The 16,382-nt window shown below is 41.7% G+C and overlaps 1 protein-coding gene across 10 annotated transcripts in view; it reads right to left on the reverse strand.

The window, feature by feature from the left end:
• TENM4 (teneurin transmembrane protein 4) overlaps positions 1-16,382 on the reverse strand; it is a 2,098,843-nt gene that overhangs the window by 908,460 nt on the left and 1,174,001 nt on the right. For all 10 annotated transcript variants that reach the window (XM_077451390.1, XM_077451387.1, XM_077451388.1 and 7 more), the window contains one exon: positions 12,875-13,168. In XM_077451390.1, coding sequence (XP_077307516.1) covers positions 12,875-13,097 — 223 coding nt within the window. In that variant the 5' untranslated portion in view covers positions 13,098-13,168. The remainder of the gene's footprint in view (positions 1-12,874; positions 13,169-16,382) is intronic.

A 16,382-nucleotide genomic window follows, 5' to 3' on the forward strand; every position in this document is an offset into this window, starting at 1 on the left:
ATCTAATAGCATGTACGGGGTCTAAGTTTAAACTTCAGGAAGTTTGTCAGAGCTGTCCCCCCCCCCCCAACTTAAACTTTGTATTGGGTTCTTCTGCTGGCTTAGTAGGGGCCCGTAGTTGGCATGCAGGGAAGGGTGCAGTCCCTTTAAGATGTTATGAATATAGATTGATTCCTTTTAGTGGTAAAGTAATTTGCAGAGTTCTCCTTAATTTTCAGAAATGGTAGGAAAGGTAACTTTGAGAATGTTGATATGTAGGCAAGAGTCACTCTGGTGGTTAAATTGCTGGTAATAGTCACGTTTAAGAAAATACAAGGGGGAGGGGGAGAGGATTGCAAGATGCATGTCCCTTTAAATGGAAAAGTTGAATACTGCCATCTTGTGGTCAAAATAACGATCTGCATTACAGTGACAATGTACAGTGTTACACTATATTCACCCCAGGACAATCGATAGGAAGTTCCCCAAGTAGGACCCTCCCAGTCTGCAGTCCAGAAAAAAAGAAGATTTGGGACCCAACGCATCATGGGACGGCATATGCCAGCAAGTGTTTAGGGTTTAACATTATTATTTTCATATTGCCTGTAGTGATGTGGTGGATGTATTTGTTGTGATGGTGGTGGAGTAGTTCAGCTTTTATCATTTATATAAAATCTATAGTAAAAATAAACATATATCACTGGGTAAATCCAGAACATTCAGTTTGCAAAGCATGCTGGCTTTCTAATACAAAAACCCAATACTTCCTGCACACCTGTTGTGTAAACCGAATAAGTACTTCTCCTTTGAGGCATTTCGTTTTTTTTTTTTTTATCACAGCAGTTATTATCTGAATCTCCAAATAGCTTCTGCTTTTTCATGTAGCCAACTATTGCAGTAAATATTAAATACCAATATATAATATTTCATATTCAAAACATAAAAAATATTTAAAATCTTTTTATTACCAACCATAAAAAAATAAATAATGCATACAAAATACCAGTTTACATTCCCTCTAAAGACATTCTTTGGGGTCAGTCCACCTAAGACTGGAACTACTGTATATTATGATGTCCTGCCTACAGAAGTCACTAAAAGATATAATGACACTAGACTCAAGTGACACTAGACTCTGCCTATCCTTATATCATTTTTTTGTATAATAACCCTGTAAATTGTGCAGTGAGTAACTTTTTTTAAAGGGCCAGGCCACCCAAATATGTACAACACATTGCCAAAAGTATTGACTTGACTGGCCTACACAAAGTCTTGACTTCAACCCGATAGAACACCTTTGGGATGAATTAGAGTGGAGACTGAGATCCAGACCTTCTCGTCTAACATCAGTGCCTGACCTCACAATTGTGCTTCTGGAAGAATGGTCAAACATTCCCATAGACGCACTCCTAAACCTTATGGGGAGCCTTCCCAGAAGAGTTGAAGCTGTTATAGCTGCAAAGGGTGGGCCAACTCAATATTGAACCCTACAGACTAAGACTGGGATGCCATTAAAGTTCACGTGCGTGTAAAGGCAGGTGTCACAATACTTTTGGCAATATAGTGTTGTAGACCAACTTTTTTCAAACTTTTTAAACAAAAAGGAACCCTTCCAACAATCCTAAAGCTGAAATCTGGGCAGAAACTATTTTATGTGTAATTACTAGTGCTTTCAAACTTTCAGCCAGTATGCTGTCCATTTGTTTCTTCAGTCCATAATCTTAGAGAAAATAAACTATTTAAATCTAAGCCCCTGTACACACGGTCAGAGATTTTGACAACCAAATCTGTCGGACTTTGTCCGTCAGATTTTGTCCGTCGCATCTTGTCTGAAACTGTTGCATACACACGGTCGGACTAAGTTGTCGATAAAAATCCGATCATTCAGAACGTGATGACGTAATTTCGTTACGATGGGACTACGTTCAGGCTAGTAGCCAATAGCTTTGATGTAGGAATTTGATCTGAGCATGCGTGGCACTTTGTCCGATCAAAATTCTCTACACATGATCGGAGTATGTCCGATCGAACCAATTGGTCGGAAAATATTTCCAACAAGTTGGAAAATTGGGTCCGACGGATATTCCGACGGAATCAGTCCGATGCATACCACACACAGTCGGATTATCCGACAACACGGCCTGATAGGACACATTCCGACGGATTCTCCGACCGTGTGTACAAGGCTATAGACTATCTGGTCTATGATATCTAGGTTATAAGACCTGTGGCCACTATGCCATGTATTCCCTTGGCCACAAGTCTTGTCTCTGCCCTCCTGTAGTTCTTTACAGGGAGCAGTGGCACAGTTCCATCCCCCCTCACTGTAGTGGGTGGTTGGGGGAGACTAATGCCGCATACACGACCAGACTTTTCAATGGACTAGGTCTAACGGTCTTCCCGATGGACTTTCAGTGGAGGTCTGATGGACTTTCCAAACAAACGGACTTGCCCACACACGAACAGATTAAGTCCATTAGTTTTGACGGGATGACGTAAGACGGGACTAAACAAGGAAGTTCAGTAGCCAATAGCTGTTCTTGTGTCATATTTGGTCCGTCGGACTAGCATACAGACGAACAGATTTTTCGACCGGACTCGAGTCCTCGGAAAGATTTGAAACATGATTTATTTGTAGGTCCATCAGATTTTTTTCCTTAAAAAACTATCGGACTAGCCCACACACGATCGTATTGTCCGACAGACTTATCCCGTCGGACCTAGTCTGCCGGAAAGTCCGGTCGTGTGTACGTGGCATAAGATTCCTGGTCTGAACCGTCCACCGATGAAGCATCAAAAGAATGACAACCCAGGGGACTCCTGATCTGTCCCGCCTCCTATAAAGGTCATGGGAGGTGGGACAGACTAGGAGTCTCCACCACTCTCTCAGCTCCCCATGCCTTCGATATGCAAGCTATGTAAATGAACACATTCACACATGTTTTCAATGTACCCATCCACATTTACTACAGTTTTCCTTTCTGTGATGGGAAAGGTAGTTTCTATAAACTGTAGAGTGAGAGGGCAGGATCTAACATGATCCTTGCATCTCCACCTCTTTCTAAAGCCAGCAGAAGCTGGCCTATTTTGAATTACATTGATGATGACATGGATATTGTATTACATTTTTCTCCTAAACTGTGAGTATTATATTTATAAACCTAACAGTTTACTGCTTTATACTGGCCTACTAATAGTTGATTTGTGTTGCCATTCTGGAGTTCTCAACCCCTGTTTAAATTAATTTTATATATTGTTAGCTACACCACATTGGTGGTTGTTCAAAATCCCCTTGTGCTAGTGCTCAACAGAATGAGTTCTCCTAAGGCCTCATACACACAATCGGACTTTTTACAAACTTTCCTGTGGATTTCTGTAAAAAAGGGTGTTGCCCATGAACTTGTTAAGCATACACACAATCTGACTTTTTCAGCCAATTTTCACCAAATCACATGTTTTTTCTGCTCTTTACCGCCACCTTTGGTCAACTTCTGTATTGTTGTCTAATCTTTTGCATTGGTTCTGACCATGTGTGTTTGTAAAATCTGATGGTTTTCTGTACACACGATCGGACTTTGCTCCATCGGACTTATGTTGTCGAAAAGTTTGTCAGTTCGCACAGCCAACATTGGTCCAATGAAAACCGAAAAAAGTTTGTCCGATGGAGCATACACACGATCGGATGTTGCCCTAAAAGAGCTAAGTTGCATGTTTGTTGTCAAAAAGTCCAATTGTGTGTAGGAGCCTTTACAGTGTAAAGAATGCCCCATTTTACCAGCTAACATGATCACTGGTGTCCGTGGTTCCTTACCTAAGAGAAGAGAAACTCCACTGGTTCCAAGATGCTGGCTTTGCCAAGCAGAATTGGTACCAGAACCATAAAGGCACTGTCAGTTGGAGGATTAAACCAAAAGCCAAAACCAAAAATATAATATATTGCAACCTACTAGTCCTTGGTGTGGTGGCTGCATTATTTTTTTCATCTGGTAAAAATAACTTATTCCTCCTCCTGTCACTCCACTACTGTGTCTATGGAGGAAGCCATGGTTGTCATCTGCTGCTCCTGATATGGACTACAGACATTTCTATATCTTTCCATCTCCATTTCTTGGGGGCAGAGCAATTGGTAGTTGATGGAAGATCTTGTGCCAGCATTTTTCGCACTCGCTTGATCATGCCTGGGTTTTTGCTTGTTGACGGCCCATCCTCAGACATTTCCTTCCCATTGCAAAAGCGTTTAAACCAATTATAAACACATTTTCTGCTTATGGCTTCAGTCCCGTACACTTGCACCAACATTTCATGCATCTCTATTTTCCCCAATTTGTTGCAGAACTTGACGTCCACTTGTTGCTCCATGACCCTAACTCTTACACTGACTATGTTTGACTGCCCACAGCGGGTCTACCCTGATGGTCACGTGTACTCCACGCTAGGTGGTGCTTCTCAACGTGTCTCTGGATAGCCATGTGCATGCACACGCACCTGGCCCATGTTGCTGTCGAGATATCAGACCATTCACCAAACTTTTTAGACACACCTCATACACACTTTTTAACGGTGTGAGAAAAAGGTAAGATGTTTGAGCTATGCATCCTTTTTTTGTCAATAATTATTTAATTTTTCTTAAATTCATCAACATTTAGGAAATATTTGTTTGATATTATGGGAAATATGAGAGGAGGAGCTGGAACACACAAAAGGTGGAGAGCATCCAAACCCCCAGGTGGACAGGAAATGAGCTGGGAACTATGGTATAAAAATCTAGCTGTTGGGATATCCATTATCCAAGACATACAGTATAAGAGGCCAGGGGCTGACTCAGCGCACCAGATTCTACCTCCACAAAGTGACCTTTTAATCCTTCTGTCCTTTTTGCCTTTACCATCTTGTGCCTCCAAAAAGTCACCAAACTCCAATTACAGGTTTGGATAAATGAATTTTGGCCAGTACCCATGTACTGTGAAAAAAAAACTCTTCCTGTTTCTTTCAATATTTTCATATTTGCAGTTCTTGCTCTTCCATAGTTACATAGTAGGTGAGGTTGAAAAAAATGTACATTCCCCTTGTTCTCCATTCTGCCTGCATGGTGGTTGCAACAGCTCCACCTTATATAGTTACATAGTAGGTGAGGTTGAAAAAAGACAGAAGTCCATCAAGTCCAACCTATGTGTGTGATTATATGTCAGTATTACATTGTATATCCCTATCCTTCAGGTGCTTATCTAATAGTTTTTTGAAACTATCGATGCTCCCCGCTGAAACCACCACCTGTGGAAGGGAATTCCACATCCTTGCCACTCTTACAGCAAAGAACCCTCTACGTAGTTTAAGGTTAAAGTGTGGCCACGTGTCTTGTTAAACTCCCTTCCACAAAAAAGTTTTATCACTATTGTGGAGTCACCAGTACAGTATTTATAAATTGAAATCATATCCCCTCTCAAGCGTCTCTTCTCCAGAGAGAATAAGTTCAGTGCTCGCAACCTTTCCTCATAACGATTATCCTCCAGACCCTTTATTAGCTTTGTTGCCCTTCTTTGTACTCTCTCCATTTACAGTACATCCTTCCTGAGGACTGGTGCCCAGAACTGGACAGCATACTCCAGGTGCGGCTGAACCAGAGTCTTGTAGAGTGGGAGAATTATCGTTTTATCTCTGGAGTTGATCCCTTTTTAATGCATGCCAATATTCTGCTTTGTTAGCAGCAGCTTGTCATTGCATGCCATTGCTGAGCCTATCATCTACTAGGACCCCCAGGTCCTTTTCCATCCTAGATTCCCCCAGAGGGAATCTAAATGGGTGCATTTATTATTATTTTTTGAAAAAGGCTGTCTATGCCTTTAAAAGATGAAACCAGATTGGATTTCCCTGGGAATCTGCTCTCCTTTTACTTGCACCACCCTTTGTAAATCACCCACAAGGGATCCTTTACTACAACTTCAACAACCCCCAGTGGATGAATATAGACCTCATTTTCTCTGGCGGCCATCCTTCTACTAGCTTGTTAACTTGTTTCGGGCAGCATTATTTAACTTTACTCATTGGTAATGGCAGGCTGACGAGGGCTAAGACGGGATCAGTTCAATGTTTCTCGACTGCCTTACCTCCAGCTAGAGCTGCTGTTTACACAATACCATCTGTTTTATCAATAACTGAGCTTAATAAGGTTGGAGAAAATGCAATTCATTAGCCATTTACTGCTAAATTAGACATTTGCAATTACATTAAGAGATGTGTGCCGCTGTAGCGGTCCCAGAAGAAGTCAGGTGTATTTTACTGCTTGCTCAGCCTTTTCAAGCTCAATAAGGTATTTTAGGTGAAGGTGGTTCAATGACTGCACATATTATATAAGAGGCTGCAAAGCATGAGGACAATGTTACATTTAAACTTCAAATTGCTCGTGCCTCTGTAGAAAATGAAGACTTTATTAATAAAGATGAAACTTGTGGGACCAGGAGCCACACATTTTTTTAAATAATAGAAATATCATTCCCTGTATTATATTATGTTATTACTATACAGGATTGTTATAGTGCCATAGTGGGTAGGTGCAGTATGGTTCAGAGGCAGACAGCACTCAGAGTCCAATTGCAAAAAACAGAACTGGACTGAAATTGAAGTTTGCAATATGCAAGAAGCACCCAACCGGGAACACTCATAGGATGTGACAATGATGAGTAGTAGCAATAGGTCTCAGGTGCGCCTACAGCCTCAGTCTCAAGGGGCAAACTGCAGCCTGGCTGGTCTGTACCCAAGTAAGGAGGCTTCCAGGTAGGATGACATGTACCTGCACTTTCCCTACTTATCTGGAACTTCTCCCTGATGCTAAGCACTGTCCCTGATAGACAGGAGACCTATCCCTACTCTAGCCGCACGTGAAATGCATGCCAAACTGGGGAGCCAGGGTCTTAAATAGACTCTGCCTGACCCAAGTTGACCTCCAAAGTCACATGAATTGTCAACATCCAGTCGTATGCTGCCTGACTGTGACCGAGAAAACCATAGAGGAACTAGGTTCCTCTCAACTTCCTCCTCCAACCGCATTGCTGCGGACGAGCACCACCTGCAGTGGAGAAAATAGACTGCACCTGCCTACAGTTTGTGCAGCACTTTCCAAAAAGGAGGGGGGAGTAGAGTTATAGTAACATTTCTCTGGAGAAATCCAGGAGGTGAGCGTGAGTGGAGGTAACAAGAAGAGCAGCAGTTCTTGAGAGGAGTGAAGAAAACAGTTTGGTTGGTACTTTAGGACAAGGCTGGTGATTTAGCTAGGTGCAGATTAATGGTTGGCTAGGTCAAGTATCCTGAAGGTTATGAACCATACAGTAAATTGGGGTAAGGAGTTCCAGAGAAGTGGAGAGGCTCTGGAGAAGTCCTGGAGGTGGGTGTGGGAGGAGGTAACAAGGAGAGCAGAAGTTCTTGGGAGGAGCGAAGAAAACTGTTTAGTTGGTACCTTAAGACAAGACTGGTGATTTAGCTGAACTAAACGTTCAGTTTATTAGTAAGAGGCAGGATAGACCTCTCTGAAGATGTAGATTTTCAGGGATCATCTAAAGATGGGGAGGAGTGAAGAAAACTGGTTGGTTCTTTAAGATAAGGCTGGTGATTTAGCTGGGGCAGATTTGTGGATGGCTAGGTCAAGTACCCTCAAGGTTATGAACCATAAAGTAAATTGGGGTAAGGAGTTCCAGAGAAGTGGAGAGGCTCTGGAGAAGTCCTGGAGGTGAATGTGGGAGGAGGTAACAAGGAGAGCAACAATTCTTTGGAGGAGTGAAGAGAACAGTTTAGTTGGTACTTTAAGACAAGACTGGTGATTTAGCTGAACTAAAAGTTCAGTTTATTAGTAAGAGGTAGGATAGACCTCTCTGAAGAGATAGATTTTCAGGGAACATTTAAAGATGGGGAGGTGGGAGATTGTCGAACCAATTAGGGTAAGGAGTTCCAGAGAAAAGGAGAGGCTATAAAGAAATCCTGGAGATGGGCGCGAGAGGAGGTAACAAGGAGAGCAGCAGTTCTTGGGAGGAGTGAAGAAAACTGTTTGGTTGGTACTTTAAGACAAGGCTGGTGATTTAGCCGGGGGCAGATTTGTGGATGGCTAGGTCAAGTACCCTCAAGGTTATGAACCATAAAGTAAATTGGGTCAAGGAGTTCCAGAGAAGTGGAGAGGCTCTCGAGAAGTCCTGGAGGTGGGTGTAGGAGGAGGTAACAAGCAGAGCAGCAGTTCTTTGGAGGAGTGAAGAAAACAGTTTAGTTGGTACTTTAAGACTAGACTGGTTAGTATTTCCTTGAAATTAGTATATTACATACAATCAGCCATACATATACAGTATAACACACCCTTCCAGTAAAAACTGGACAACCTTGTCCAAACGTATATCTAATAGGCCAGCCAAGCCCCCTACAGTCTAAATGTATCCTGGAGTAGGGCTGCTAAATAAAGTGCAACCATATTGCATATTATTCAATATATTATTCTGTGAACTTGCAATATGAAGCATGTAACAACCTTACAAATAGTCTAGTAAAATGACAAAGAGATGCAATAAGTTCACCAGCCCTGGCACATATTCGTGGCAAGACAAAGAAAAATTAAGAGTCAATCCTATATCGGCAAGATGACAGGCAAAATGAATCCACTCTTCAATTATATACATCAAGCGATTGTCCATGAGATCACATGCAATTTCACATGGCAGGACTTTGGTGAACTCCATGCCCAAGAGGGTTAAGGCAGTGCTGGAAAATAATGGTGGCCACACAAAATATTGACAATTTGGGCCCAATTTGGACAGTTTCACTTAGGGGTGTACTCACTTTTGTTTCCAGCGGTTTAAACATTAATGGCTGTGTGTTGAGTTATTTTGAGGGGACAGCAAATGTACACCGTTATACCAGCTGTACACTCACTACTTTACATTGTAGCAAAGCGTCATTTCTTCAGTGTTGTAAAGGTAGAATAAAATATTTACAAAAATGTGAGGGGTGTACTAACTTTTGTGAGATTCTGTATGTCTAAATAACCAGGCGGGCCGTTCAAAACCGGAAACACGGGTCACGATTGGCCCGTGGGCCGGACTTTGGACATGCCTGGACTAAAGAGTGGCGGCATACTTCTCTACTCTCTCCATCTTGCACACAGTCCAGACCCTACCATAGCTCAATGCAATGTGAGATAGATGTATATATAACACTTGTGAACCTTGTGTATATCTTGCACCAGAGGCTGTATATATGTGTGTCCAGGTGTTTGGCAATGAATGGAGTGCCAAAAACGCCAAAGTAACGCTCTGCTGAATAGAAAAAAAATGCCCTGGTCATGAAGAGGGTAAAAACCTTCCAGAGCTCAAGTGGATAAAGCTTGACATGTTTTGTTATCTATTTACTCAGCACAACCTCATTTTTAAAACTTTACAAAAAAAAAAAATAGGGTAATATATTGGATAACATTTTAACTTGAACACAAAAACTTTTTTTTTACGACTCTGGCATCAAAAAAGTTAAGGAAAATATTTAAATAAATTTTTTTTGGTACCCAGAGTATACTTTGATCTTTTAAGGTAGTTGATAATCGCCCCCTCCACATCACTAATAATGTTTTTTTTTTTTTTATATAAAAAACTATGTTTGGTTTAAGTTTCTTACTATCAATGAGATTTAAATGTTTTAATGTTTTAAACTCTCTAGCGGCGTGACCTACATGTTTGTAAGATTGCTTATAAGATATAACACTTTTATGACTTCTAGTGTACATATGGTGTTATAATGTACAATAAACCAATAGTAAAGGAGGTAACGGGTTTATTGGGAATTATGAGGGAATAATATTCATTTTTATGGCCGCTTTTAAACATGCCTATTGCAGATAGTAAGACAGTACTCTGTTAATTGAAATTGGCCTCTCTCAGCTAAATATAATGCAGGGTGAAAAGGGTAATTATAGTCTTTTCATTGTTTTATATAAATACACGCTCTTGTGATTAATCCAATATAAAACATCTTATCAATATTTGCCTATGTTTATTAGATTTTGTTTCGGTATATAAATTGTGAATATATCCATGCATTTAATTACGCATGCAGACTTAAAGTGAAACTAAACCCTCCTATACTTTACAGGCATGGAAGCTGCCATCTTAGTCTCTTTTTGATGTACAACTACTACATGGTGCTGCACACGTGATCAGCTATGACACCACCGACTTGTTGGCTTGACAGTTTGGCTAAAAGAGAAGTATGGAATTTAGTTTTTTTTTTGTAGAGTCATACTTACCTAGGTGTATGCAGCATCGATCTGGTGCTGCATCTGTCCCCCAACGAGTCTAACACTGAGAACCGAGCGATCAATCAATGCCGATCACTCAGTTCTCAGAGCTCCCTGAGCAGAGAGTATGCAGCATCGATCTGATGCTGCATCTGTCCCCCACCGACTCTAACACTGAGAACCGAGCGATCAATCAATGCTGATCGTTCAGTTCTCAGAGATCCCTGAGCAGAGAGCTGCTGACTGTCAGTCAGTGGCTCTCTGTTTTGCCCCCTCCTCGCTCACTGAAGAGCTGGGCTGTGGATGCGGCGGAAGCAGGTGGCTCTGGCTCTCTGCGGCTCACTGAGAGGCTAAGTTGGGTGCTGGTGCAGGCGCGTGGGCAGATACGCGATCTTGCCTGAGACTGGACTGGCTCTGTGACATCAGCAGACAGCGGGCTTCAGAAAGAACTGAATTCCAGTGATCCACAGGAGAAGTACAGCCAAGTGAGCTTTGGCTGTACTTCTCCTTTAAGAGCACAAGCAACTGTGACCATTCAACACATCCCTTAAATGTACAGTAACTGATTTAGGAAATTGACAGGGTTAGTTACGCTTTAAACCCCTTGCCACTGCTGCCACTGGATCTAAATGCCAGAGGAGGAGGTGGGCTTTCCACTCATGTTACTGCTGAGACTGAATGTCACATTATAGTGCTGAGATCACATGGTAAGTGCTCAGCACAGAAAAACCTTTCCCCATGGACGCAATTGTGAAGCACCTTAGTGTTAAAGCCCACCCGCCCAGCCGTCTAACATATGTGTGTAAGCAGGTGCTTACAGGGTACCATTGAACGCATTTCTGCCATTGTATCAATTGCACTATGTAGATAGTTGGGTTACCCAGGTTGGTAAAGGGTAATGTGTTTCTCTCCTTTCCTGGGTTTTTCTTGGGTCCAGCCACCCCGGTGTGGACTTTTTAATACTGGGGAAGGTATAAATTTGGGGTCTGCACATGGGAAGAGGGACCAAGGACTGATGAACCATGCACTCCCACCAGGAGCATGTGGCCCCCCTACCGGATCACACGTTTGGGATCTCACCTGGAAGCAGGAAACTACGAGCATTGGACTTGCAATGAAGGATTGTGTTACCTTGGAGAGGGTATGAACCTGGGCAGCCTGTATTAGGTAGTCAGGGTTAGACTTTGTTTATGTAAGATGTACTGATGGACTGTATGAGTGAATGTATCTGGGGCAGCATAGTGGCCAAGTGGTCAGCACTTTCACCTTGCAGCACTAGGGTCGCTGGTTCAAACCCCAACCACGACACTGCATGCATGTTGGTGTTACATGTTCTCCCTGTGGCATGCCTCCTATACACCAAAGACATGCGGGTTCCTGGTAGGTTAATTGGATCTGGTCTAAATTGGCTCTCTTATGTGTATGAATGTGGGATAGGGACCTTAGATTGTTCCTTGAGAGCAGGCACTGTTCTGAATGTGCAATATATATATATATATATATATATATATATAGACATACACCGGTATATATATATATATATATATATATTGCACATTCAGAACAGTCCCTGCTCTCAAGGAACGATCTAAGGTCCCTATCCCACATTCATACACATAAGAGAGACAATTTAGACCAGATCCAATTAACCTACCAGGAACCGGTATATATATATATATATATGTGAAGCGCTGTGTAAATTGACAATTCTACTGTATACAAATACCTGTAATAATAAATTAATTTCTATTTACCTCTTATTAAAACCCTAGTTAGCTATAATTAGCCCTAACTGGGGTGATGTGCTGGAGTTGTTTATACCGGAGGTGTATATAGTTGTACCATGTAATTTTCTGCAATCAGTCAGGCATCTCATGAATATCCCATCTCCATTCAAGTTTATTCCCCTTAATAAAAACATAAAAACAAGTGCAAGGACTGCTTTCTCTGTAATGAGTGACTGAAAAGTGTGTGCCTGGCTGAGCAGGGTGACAGATGGACTACAATTATCAGCAGCCCCTACGTGCTACACCAACTTTTTAGCTAACACTTGTCAAAATAAAAAAAAGCATTTTGTTTATCTTTTAATTCTTTCATAGAAAATATTGCCAAAACAACGCCTGGTTTGTCCTTTCAAAAAATGTATGTATGTATGGATTATTATTATTATTATTATTATGGATTTATACAGCCCCAAAAGTTTATGTTTTATCCTAAATAATTGCAAACTTATTACTGAATAAACAGGAATATATTTTTATAGTGGAAATGTATAAATTGCTGTGGTATGGTATACAGGTATGAAAACTGAATTGGTTAAAGTGTTTGTAATTCCAGCTTTTTTAAAATTTTTATTAGAGTAAAGAATTGTTGGAACACCTTTGAGGTTTTTATTGCCGTCTGCATTACTCCAAGGAAAATTCTCTGTTTATCTATCCTGTTGACCATTGTCTCCCAATGGTTAAATATCTTCTATTTTTGCCCCCTAGGACAGGAAGTGAAGGGAAAACAGATGGAATTAAAAAGGGGGTTAAAGGGGTCTTATGCATCCCCTACTCTATCCAAAACAAAAAAAAAAAAAAAAAAACATGTATTGGCTTTCCATTCAGTTTAAGTCAATCTGTTGTTGGAACTCACCAGATCGGCAGAACTCATCGACCTCTGGGTGGACCATTTCCTTTACTCGGTTGCTGTAGGACAGTCTGGAGTCTTGGTCATAGGCTTTTAAAGTCTCGCTGGAGCTGTAAGATTTTTGGGGTATCTTGCTTTCATCACTTTCAGCTGAGGAACTCGTATATCGGCGCTCAGTATCGCGCCTCCTGGTAAGGGATCGGTACGGTTTCCTCTCTTTCACATCCATGGCACGGCCCTTCTCCTCAACATTGAACAGAACTGGTCCTTTACTTTTGAAGAGAGGAATCAGTGATGTTTCTGGAAAAAAAACATAAGTAAAATAGTATTATTTTAAAAATGAGCTCCAGATGAATATACAAAATGGCATTTACATATGTATGTTTCTATTTTAGCTCATTTGAATGCCAGAAATCTATCATTACATGGAGCTGCCACATATGTAAGTGGAAGCTGAATTAAGTTTAGTAGTATGTACTCTGCAAAGCTGAAGAGCAGAAGGGGGAGGTATATAAGCTAAGCTTAAAGCTGCTTTTAGCATCAACCCTTCTCTACCGCTCCATTCAATTTATTCAACCATCAAATGACAGTACTTCATTGGTAGCTCCGACATTTGACTTGATTTGAGTTGCATGGTGGGAAGGTACATAGAACAGAAAAGGATAGATGCCAATAGGTCCCACAGAAGAGGTGATACAATAAGACACCACTTGTTCACACCGGGGACACTTCTAAATTAGTGTTAGGTACCACAGATACCGGGGTGCCTTGACGAGGCTCTGTGGCTTACACATGCATTTGCAAATGTTTGCAGACTAAACCCCTGCTTTTAATGCATACTGTTAGACAGATTATTTGGGTGTGTGTTGGCTGGTGGTAAGTAAAGCTTGTTTTTTTTTCCTTGGTTTATCCTTGGGTTTGTTTGTACCCACATAAGAGGTATATAGCACAGGAAAGAATAGGCACCAGTAGGTCCCACAGGGGGAGGTACATGGCACAGGAAAGGGTAGGCATCAATACATCCCATAGGAGAGATACATAGCACAGGAAAGGATAGGAACCAATAGGTCCCACAGGGGAGTTAGGTACAGAGCACAGGAAAGGGTAAGCACCAATAGGTCTCACAGGGGAGGTACATAGCACAGGAAAGGGTAGGAACCACTATGTCCCACAAGAAAGGTACATGGCACAGAAAGGGTAGGCAACAATAGGTCCCACAGGGGAGGTACATAGTACAGGAAGGGGTAGGCACCAATAGGTCCCACAGGGGAGGTAAATGGCACAGAAAAGGGTAGGCACCAATAGGTCCCACAGGAGAGGTAAATGGCACAGAAAAGGGTAGGCACCAATAGGTCCCACAGGGGAGCTAAATGGCACTGGAATGGTAGGCACCAATAGGTCTCACGGGGGAGGTACATAGCACAGGAAAGGGTAGGCACCAATATGTCCCACAGGGGAGGTACATAGCACAGAAAAGGGTAGGCACCAATAGGTCCCACAGGGAAGGTAAATGGCACTGGAATGGTAGGCACCAATAGGTCCCACAGGGGAGGTACATAGCACAGGAAAGGGTAGGCACCGATAGTTCCCACAGGGGAGGTATATGGCACTGGAATGGTAGGCACCAATAAGTCTCACAGGGGGTGTACATAGTACAGGAAGGGGTAGGAACCAATAGGTCTAACAGGGGAGGTACATAACACAGGAAAGGGTAGGCACCAATAGGTCCCACAAGGGAGGTACATGGCATAGGAAGGGTAGACACCAATAGGTCCCACAGGGGAGGTACATGGCATAGGAAGGGTAGACACCAATAGGTCCCACAGGGGAGGTACATGGCATAGGAAGGTTAGACACCAATAGGTCCCACAGGGGAGGTATACGTACATAGCTCAAGAAAGGTTAGGCACCAATAGGTCCCAATCAGTTGAAAAAATTGTCAGCAGGCCTGTAAATTTATTAATAATCAAAGACTAAATGCCGGGCACTGTGCCTTTAGCAATGGTGTCAATGTCACATGCCACCAAAAACATAGGAAGCATAACTTTTGAATTTAAACCAGGGGACACAATGTCATAGGATTCCCAATTCAGGTGACATTTTAAGCAATTTAACTTACTGTATAACCACAAACAAAACAACCTCTTTAGTGTTGGATAGCATGGGGAAGATTTAAAAACGATGTCAGGCTGGACCAACATAACGGTACAAAAATAGCCATACCTGGAATTCATATTTAACCCTTGCTTTTATTTATTTATTTATTTTATTTTATTTTTTTACTGTATTTCCAATTTTCCAAACATTACTATTTAAATTTAAGCATTTTCATGCTTTTGGTTTCATTTTTTTTTGTGTTGCATTCAAAAAAAGCCTTTATTTCATTTGTAAAATTATTTGCTATGCCATGTACCAGAATCTCCAATTTTAGTTCAATTTTAAATACTACAATTCATAAAATAAAATTGAGACTTTTGTAAAAAAAAATTCCTTAACACTGATCAAAGTAGGAAAGAAGTGTGTTTTTTTATGTCTATGGATTGCATAAAAATAAATAAATAAATATTTGCTGCATTAACAGGTCCAATATTAAAAATTAAAAAAATTGCTCTGGTCCATATGGGTGTACAGGTGTGAGAACTGCATTGGTTAAAAACCGGAGCTAGAGATATAATTCATTAGCTGCCCTTACACATTGTCTACATTCAATTTAGCTTTTATTTTATCAAACCATCTACGTGACATTTTCACCAGAAGCTTCTATACTCTTGGAACATGTGCATCCTACATGCTAAGCATATGCCTGTAATGTGATTAGGTTTCCACACATAATCAAATACACTCCAGTAACATATGTGATACTCTATACTGCTGTAAGGCCATTAATAATAATTATAGGCTGAGTGACATGCAGATGTGTTGAATAATCCCACAATTTCATTAAAATTCATAGCAATTAAGTCCTGCAAGACTGTCATACCGCACGTGGTAAAAGGAGAGTTACACGACATCATTCAATACATACTGCCCCTCTGCACTCCTTTCCTGCACATAAAGTCCCCTTTTCATACCCTCCACACTGCTCTCCTGCACATAATTATTCATCTTGTGATACCCTCTGCACTCCTTTCCAACGCACACCGCTGACTGTCCTACCCTCTGCTCTCCTCTCCTGTACATACTGATCAGTGACACACTGCTTTCCTGCTAATACTGCCCCCATCTTATCCGCCAATCTCCTCTCTTGCACCCGCTTCCCCGATCATACCCTCTTCACTCCTCTCCTGCACATACTGCCCCCATCATATCCTCCACTCTCCTCTCTTGCGCCCACTCCCTCATTCATACTCTCCTCACTCCTCTCCTGCACATACTGCCCCCATCATACCCTCCACACTCCTCTCCTGTACATACTGCCTGCTGTCAACCTCCTCTCCTGTACATACTGACTGCTGTCATATCCTCCACACTTCTCTCCTGTACATACTACCCACCATCATACCCTCCACACTCC

Source organism: Lithobates pipiens, unplaced genomic scaffold, assembly GCF_037356315.1.
Source record: "Lithobates pipiens isolate NorthernLeopardFrog02 unplaced genomic scaffold, aLitPip1_a1.2 Scaffold_23, whole genome shotgun sequence".
Taxonomy (NCBI): domain Eukaryota; kingdom Metazoa; phylum Chordata; class Amphibia; order Anura; family Ranidae; genus Lithobates; species Lithobates pipiens.